We start from the raw sequence: 8142 nt of genomic DNA on the forward strand, positions 1-8142 counted from the left end.
AAGGAAAATTACAAAGTAGTACTTCCATTTCGCAAACAAGATCTTGGAATAAATCCAGAAAACACCATCAGGCCCCTCGTCTTCACTTCCGGCCATCAGCCTCAAAGCATGGGCGCCTACACCACCGTCAGGGACAAAAACACTTGGGGTGGTGCTGGCGTTGTATCCCGTACCGAGGCTGAAGATTCTCCGCATCGGCTTCCTCGCCTAGAGCAATCCAGAGCGTGGAGTTGCCTCTCTAGCCCTGAATAGCATCGGCATCTTGGCCTTCGCTTGGGATCTCCACACGGCGCAACTTCAAGAACGTGCATGGATCTACATGCTTCACCTTCCCGCCACGATGCCGCTCCAGGCAGCAGATGCAGCCCAGGCTCGAACTTTGCCCCGCCCCCACGTCGAACAAGAAGACCAACCTTGACTAGTGGATATGCCTCCGAATCAGCATCGCTGACCAATATCACCTTATAGATGGAGATCTTCGCATCCTTCCTCCGCCTCGCATACGGCTCCAACGACCGGAGCACCGAGAGGCAGAGGAGGGAGACGATGCACCGCCAGATCTAGATGCAAGGATCCGGCACCTCCCTCCCGGCATCAATGCCATAGGCCATAAAGGACGAACTACAAACCCTAATACTACACCTATCTACTCTAGCGCCCATCCAATGCCAACTCCAGCCAGCTATTTCGGGGGAGGGGGCATCGGAGCGGCCCGACCGGCAGAGGGAGAGTGCCAAAACTGATGTTCACGCTCGAGAGGGAGGAGGGCGGGGGGAGGAGTGGGGGTTGTGAGCTGGCCTTCACCCTATTGTGTTGTAGTAGACTCAGCCGATTCGACGAGTCCTGGGGGATTGCTGCAGATCGGCAGGCAGGACCAATCGTGCCCTGTAAAAATAGTTATAGGTGTGAGAGTGGGTGCTGTTAGAGCATCTCTAACAGAGCCCGAAAAAATGCAAACCGAAAAGCGCGAGTTCAGTTCACCGAAAACGCAAGTTCTGACGAAATTAGCAGTGACGCAGAATAGAACCCGTAAAATGAAACTGAAAATAGGAATTCGAATTGGCGCAGGTAATTTTAGGCCATGATCATAGTTCATAGATGAAATAGATGCTACGATTGCGCATCGATACTTACATAGTGGGGGGAATTGACATTACTACTAGTGATGATCATTGTTTGTCACCGGCAACCTAATAACCTAGGTAAATGAGAAAAATGCGGCCTACTAGCTATGGCGCGCACGGCGGTGCCGGTGCTGGCGGAGATCGTCGGCGGCGTGAAGTCTTCACGCGTCCTTCTTGTCAAGCTCGAAGACCTTGCGGACGCCTCCCGGCGGGCCGCCTCGTACTCCCGTACCTAGCGGACGACGTCGGCCTCCTCCCGGTGGAAGCGGGCCCTCGCCTCCGCCTCGCTGATGGCGAATGTCTGCGCCAACACCGCCTCCTCCTCGTCGCTGCCGTGGACGTAGTCCCCGGCGGAGAAGGTTGGAGATCGAGCGGGAACGAGGTCGTCCTCCTCAAAGCTCGCCGCCACGGGCAGCCGCGGTGCGCGGCTCGACTGCCTAGAGGAGGAGCTCTCGGCTTGGTTGCCGTAGTGGGCGAGCTTCCTTGGGGGCGAGAGCCCCCAGTTGGTCCACCGGCGAGCGCTCCTCTTGCGCGCGCCCTCGCTGCGGTTCCACTTCCGCCGCTCCGCCTCGCTGCAGAATACGGGTGGACGCGGCGGCGAATCGCCGCCGCCCAATCCCGCGGCTCGGCTGCCCGCACCTCCACGGGAGGCCATTGCGCGGCGGCGGGTAGAGGATTGGTGGCTAGCTGCGCGTGGATTGCTCGTAGGAGCGGAGGACTGGCGGTGGCGAAGGTAGATGAGACGGCGGAGGGGAGTAGGGTTTGCGAACCGAACTCCCCTCCGCGTTCCCTTTTAATAGGGGCCGTGCGGGGAGTTTCTCGGGCCCCCGAACTCCGTATTCGGGCCGGCCCACTTTTTCGATCACTAATCGGCGACAGTTTCGGCCCGAACCCGTAAATCCGCCGGAAAAGTTTGGTTCCGGCGGGATTTACGGGCTGTGTTAGAGATGCTCTTATTGGCTCGGGCAGAAGGTTTGTGAGTTGGTGCTGAGAAGTGTATTTTAACTTGTTTTAGTCAGCTCTGCAATTGTGTCATCAGTCTCACTCTCACGTCAGTGTAATTTTTCTTTATCTTCCTATGGTTTTGTTTTCTTGTCCTGTAGTTTATCGTCACCCTTTAATCTTATTTTTTTGAAAATCAATATATATTAGGTCAGCAAGCCGCCCCATTAAAACCTTTCAGTCCCCCCTTGGTTACCCTGGAAGGAAAAGAGTGCATCAGAAACTTGCTACCTTACACAAACCGTTACATAGCAGGATTACAATCAGCACTAAGGCTGTGAACAAGGAAATCCGGTGGCTCGACATTCCAGGTAAATGACCCCTCCTGAACTAACGCAAACTTTACGCAACAGTGAGCCACCTGGTTTGCCTCTCGCCTGACCGAAACTACATTACAAAAGATGAAAGATAAACTAATATCCCTAATCTCTTCCAGGATTGGATGAATCACTGATCTATCCAACTGACTTTTTTGCCAACACTTCACCAGCTCGGCACAATCAACCTCAAAAATCACTTGAGTAAAACCTCTCTCTGTAGCATATTTAAAAGCATCTCTGAGAGCCGAAGCTTCAATAGTTATTGGGTCCCTTTTTTTCAAGTCGGGCCCCGATCTCCATTAAGGAAACCGCCACAATGTCTTACAAGCAAACAGAAGATATAGGAAACGAAAAGACTACACTATAATTTTCCTCTAGATAGCATATTACACAAAAACCACCAGACTTCTATTTTATCTGATATTTCATAAGGATAAACCATAGGGATAGGGTCTATAATAGAAGTAATAAAGTGAATAAAAAGAAAAAAAATAGGGGCAATCTAAATATCGCTAGTATATCAGGACTGTATTATTAATAACTCTAATGAGTTATCTTGGAATTTAGAATAAAATAAAAAAACCCTATATTATGCTTCCTTGGCTTGCAATAGCCGGCGACCAACCATGAGAACTGGCATATGCTTCACGAATCACCATCTTGAGCTGCCCAACACCGCTTTTTTTGTCCTAGCTTTTGCTGCAAGGAGCCACAAGTTAATCTGTAAACTACACTCGCAGAATCATCATGAAAGAGATTCCTGAAACATGCATCATTTCTCGTCTTCCAAATGCTACATCCATGTCATCAACGCTCTCAGGTGGCCTCACCAAGCCAAAAGCACAAATGACCACTTGTGGCAAACTAATTTGGAAAAGGAGCAGCCAAACAAGAGATGGTCAACTGTGTCATCTTGGCTACAGAAGTGGCATTATCTCAACACGTCCATATGCATTCATTTTCGGAAAAAAAAACCTAAAACATCTTATAATAGTATAAAGAGGGAGTATTTCTTTTACATAATTATAGATGTAAAGCAATATGTATATCCGATAGTAATCCACCTGTTCGGCACGACAGAATTAGGCCGAGTGACTGCGTGAAGACATGGCAATCAGCTGTATCATAACAGAGGGGCAGCTCCTACTCAGATGCTGAAAGCCGTCAGTGGCCGAGGCTGCCGTCATATTTGTTGGAGAGCTGAGAAAATGGAAGCATGCCTTCTTCAGCCCGTCGCAGTGGTGCTGCTCAGCAAGCGCCAGGATCGTCCCTACCGCGTTTATATTGATGTACTTGCACAGCTTCTCCTCACAGACCAGCTTTAGCCTCTCAAAACTATACCTGTCCGCGGCGACAAGCAGATGCTGACACATGACGTCTTCCTCTTCCTCTTTTGTTTGCGTCTCCGGCAACAGTGAGTCGGTGTACGCGAAATGCAACAACGCTCTGAATACCTGCGCTTCCATGTCGTCTACGCGTATGACATCTGCAGTGCCGCTCTCTTTCATTGAGCCGAAGAGCTCTGCCCTGAAAACCGTCGATCGTGAAGCGAGCAGCCACCGGTGCGCGGCGAATGTCTGACCGGCGATCTCGAAGACCACATCGGCACCCTTCCCAGTCGCGAGGAGATCACCCAGGTGCTGGTTCAGGTCGGACGGCGGCACGGACACGAACTTCGGTGCAGGCATCTCCTCAGAGCGGATCTGGTTGATAACGGCGAGGTCGCACCTGACGGTGAATGAGTCGTCTACGAGGTGCTTGGACTTCTCGAAGTCGACCCTTTTGATGAACTTGCTACGCCCCCAGCAAGAATAACGATGCTGGCCATGGAAGGACTCAACGTTACTCGATGTGAGAGAAGGATGCTCCTCCGTAGAGTCGACGAAACGGATCCTGGACTTCGTCTTCACTTCCTTGGCGACGGTTTGGTCGAGCATGAGGAAAAGGGATATGTAATCGGCGTAGTCACTGCGGTCGCCGTTGGGGTAGTAGCGGATGCGCCAGCGATAGCCGCACATGGTGAACTGGCAGGAATAGAGGGACTCACCCGTGGGGGTCCCTTTGGTGAGAGAGTAGCCGTCGATCTTGAGGATGTGGTAGCCCCTGGATGTGTTGGCTATAATGGCGGAGGCTGGCGGCGATGACTTCTCGGCGAAGGACATGGCAAAACTATCTCTTTTTTAGGAAACAGTGTAAGCCGGCTGCCAATCCTTTCCCAGAAAAATTCGCGGGAAAAACAAGAACCGAGGCTCAGGTGCACCGAAAACTGCGGTTCCGGGTAATCGTGGTGGCTTCCGTGCTCCGCTCTACACGGTGGACGGACTTACAGAAGGAGAGGTGAGGGGCGGCGCCCTAGGGCTAGAGAGTTGCGCTTGAGGGATTTGGGGGCTGCGGGTAAGAAGAGTTGGGGCGATATGGGGAGACGAGATCGTGGAGGTTCGGGATTCCTATACACCGACCAGGTCGGTGCCAACCAGGCACCGCACACCCTTGGTCGGGTATGGGCCTAGCCCATTTTTCGATTCTTTATTTTTTTGTTTATGTGTTTTTCCTTTTTTTGTTTGTTTTTCTTTTTTTTTTCTGGTTTTTTTGTTCAAATTTGAAAAACTTTCAAATATCGAAAATATTTTACTGGGAAAATTGTTTAATTTTTTTTCGTATTCAATTTTTGTTCGTATTAAAAAAATTCGAATTAAATTTTTGTTCATATTAAAAAATGTTCAAATTAAAATTTCGTTTGTATTAAAAAATGTTCAAATTAAATTTGTGTTCATATTAAAAAATCTTCAAATTAAAATTTTGTTCCTGTTCAAAAATATTCAAATTAAGTTTCTGTTCGTATCAAAAATTGTTCAAATTAAAATTTTGTTCGTGTTCAAAAATGTTCAAATTAAGTTTCTGTTCGTATACAAAAATATTCAAATTTTGAAATCAAACATTAAAATTTTGGAAAAAAAGTTATAAATTTTAAAATATTTAGAACAAAAGAACGAATTTTCGAAAAAAATATTTTTAAAACAAAATTGTAAAACTTCGCATTATAAGAATTTATGCTTTTCAAAAACGTAAAAAAGAAAAGACTGAAAAAGAAAAGAAAAAATCGGAAAAATAAAGAGAAAATGAAAGGAAATATTGGGCCGGCCCAAACCATCCGTCTGGGGTGTGTGCGGCGCCTGGTCCGTGCGGACCAGGTCGGCATACAGCACCCCCTGGAGGTTTGGGGCTGGCCTGCGAGCTGCGGGAGCGCAGGAGAGCTTGATAGGCCTCTCGCAGTGAGCTATTGGGCTGGGCTGATTGCCCTACTTACACGTTTTTTTGGTCCAGTCCATCAACCAAGGTCTTAAATAGTAAAACCTAATGCACCATGCCACCTTAAGTTCAATTTTTGAGACCTAATGAAAATTGAATTAGGGAGAGAATTTTTTAGGGAGTGCACTTAGTTTAGAAACGGGACGTCATGTCTGGTTTGGAAATTTCCTAGATCCTATTCTTGTACCTCTGAATATTATTCAACAATAAAGAACGGTCTTAAGCTAAAAAAATGTAAGTTCGGTTTTTGAGACCTAATGAAAACTGAATTAGGGTGAGAATTTCTTGGTTTCCGTCAATTCCGCTTCAGCATCGGTTAAATCTGGATTCGGTTTTCAGACTTCCCAGTCATCGGTCAACTATTAGTACTTTGGGTGTTCCTAGACAAAGATCACTCGAACCCAAGGGATTACTTCACCGGTGGGAAGAGCGAGGAGGGACAAACTTTCCATCGGTCGAGAGCATCCCCTTTCACTTTTGTTTGGTAACAGAAAGAGAGGGGTGAAAGGAGGTAGAAGGTCGAAGACGAAGAAAGGAGAAGGGCGACATAAAGGTCGTCCTTGAGTCGAATGGGCTGTTCTAGTCGATAAGAACACCTTGTATCTGAACCTGGCTATGATTCTATCTTCGACATTTTATTCACTTAAGATAATACCGGTCCAGAAATATACATGTATTTCAGTGCGTATCTGACCATAACAAATGTAAATGATCCAATCCATGAATTTTAACTTAAGAGAATGATGAGTTGATAGTTCTTTTGCAATGAGTCATTAATCACATTTGTGGGGTTATGTTTTTTCCATTTTAGTTTTCCTTTTTATGTCTTTCTAGCTCTATGCATTATTAATGTTGTGACTGCATGGACTGAGTGTAACTAACATCTTCTTGATACTAACGTATTCACTTTATTAAAAAAATATGTTGTTGTGCAGTGGTTATTACTCTGTGTTATCTGATGTATATGATCAAGCAGAACCCAAGTATGATGTAGAACCAGATGCTCTCTTGTACTACTCTTTATCTCATACATTTCATCTCATCTCATTCGATCTTTCCCTGCTTGTGCAACAAAGGTCTAGTCTTGGTCGCCATACGTGAGGGAGGGCATCCAATACCGAGCGAGCTACTACAGTCACGTTACACGAGCTCCTCAAGCTATGGGTTCAACTTACTGTCTCATATGAATGATCATGATGTCGTGGATATGCATTTTTAAGGGCTATTACAGGTTTGACTTGCATAAATGCAGAACTAAATTAATCTTATTTTTCAAGCACAAATCCAAATAAGCTAGGTCAACAAAGTGCACCAACAACTTAAGATAAACAAGATGAGCACAAGATATATCTCACAAGTGAAAAGCAAGATATATGTAACTTCTCCAAGGATATGACAAGAAAATAAACTTGGGTATAGAGAATCAAGACACATAAATATGTGTAACCGGATGTTCACTTCTTTGAATGGAAAATGCTCACCGTTGGAAGAGATGTTGGCTACCACAAAGGACCCCTAAATGCTACGAAAGCTCACCTTGTGACATAGGCATCCCAAATGGGCCTGCCGAAGATAGTACCCGGGGTTTACTGAAGGCCCACTACCCGAAGAATAAGAAGATTCGGGAGCCCAAGATATATCAAGGAAAGTCAAGAGTTGTAATAGGAAGTGTTATTTGTAATCTGGCGGGATGAGTTAGAAACCGTCCCGGACTCTGTAACTTGTATAGCACGAATCCCTCGGCTCCACCTCCTATATAAAGGGGGAGTCGAGGGACGAAGAGAGGATCGAATCATTGTCTACAAACCCTAGTTTTCATAATCGTCGAGTACTTTTCGGCTGAAACCTTCGAGATCTACTTACCCTCTACTTCCAACTAAACCCTAGCCTACAATCCATAGGCATTGACAAGTTGATACCTTGTCAATTGGCGCCGTCTGTGGGAATTAGAGGCGTAAGGATCTGATCTCGATGGCACGTTCAAGATCTTCGACATCATCAACTGCAAGCAACACAATGGATCGAGGTAAACAGATCGCTGCTGGTCTTGTCGATTTTGTTCCTCACCCACCCTCCCGTTTGGATGCATATGCGTATCTGGCGGAGCCCATGGAGATGACGTTCGGAAGGTTTCACTTTCGCGTCGAGAAGGAAGGATCGTATCGTGTCGAGGTTCCGATTTCGTCGGGATCGTCGAAGGCCGATACCGATTTTTCAAGCTATGCGTCGTCAACCGAGTCAGGAGAAGAAGAAACTTCGGCGACACGCTACATCAGCACCAGAACAAGAGAGAAACTCGCCAAGATCTTCAACGACATGTCGTTTGAGTCATCTGCGGACTCATATATAAGCGATGGCTCAAGCGATGTCGACAGTTACGACTTCAT

The 8142-nt window shown here is 46.8% G+C and overlaps 1 protein-coding gene across 1 annotated transcript; it reads right to left on the reverse strand.

The window, feature by feature from the left end:
* Window positions 1–3503: 3503 nt before the first annotated feature.
* LOC127315417 (BTB/POZ and MATH domain-containing protein 1-like) lies at window positions 3504–4608 on the reverse strand. Its single transcript, XM_051345907.2, has one exon. It carries the CDS (start codon window positions 4606–4608, stop codon window positions 3529–3531), a length of 1080 nt encoding a protein of 359 aa, XP_051201867.1. The 3' UTR covers window positions 3504–3528.
* Window positions 4609–8142: the final 3534 nt, after the last annotated feature.

The sequence above is a fragment of the Lolium perenne genome, chromosome 7 (genome assembly GCF_019359855.2).
Source record: "Lolium perenne isolate Kyuss_39 chromosome 7, Kyuss_2.0, whole genome shotgun sequence".
Lineage (NCBI taxonomy): Eukaryota > Viridiplantae > Streptophyta > Magnoliopsida > Poales > Poaceae > Lolium > Lolium perenne.

Bases quoted from the DNA above. Each gene is read 5' to 3' on its own strand.
- LOC127315417 (XM_051345907.2), bottom strand. From the start codon at position 4,608: ATGTCCTTCGCCGAGAAGTCATCGCCGCCAGCCTCCGCCATTATAGCC.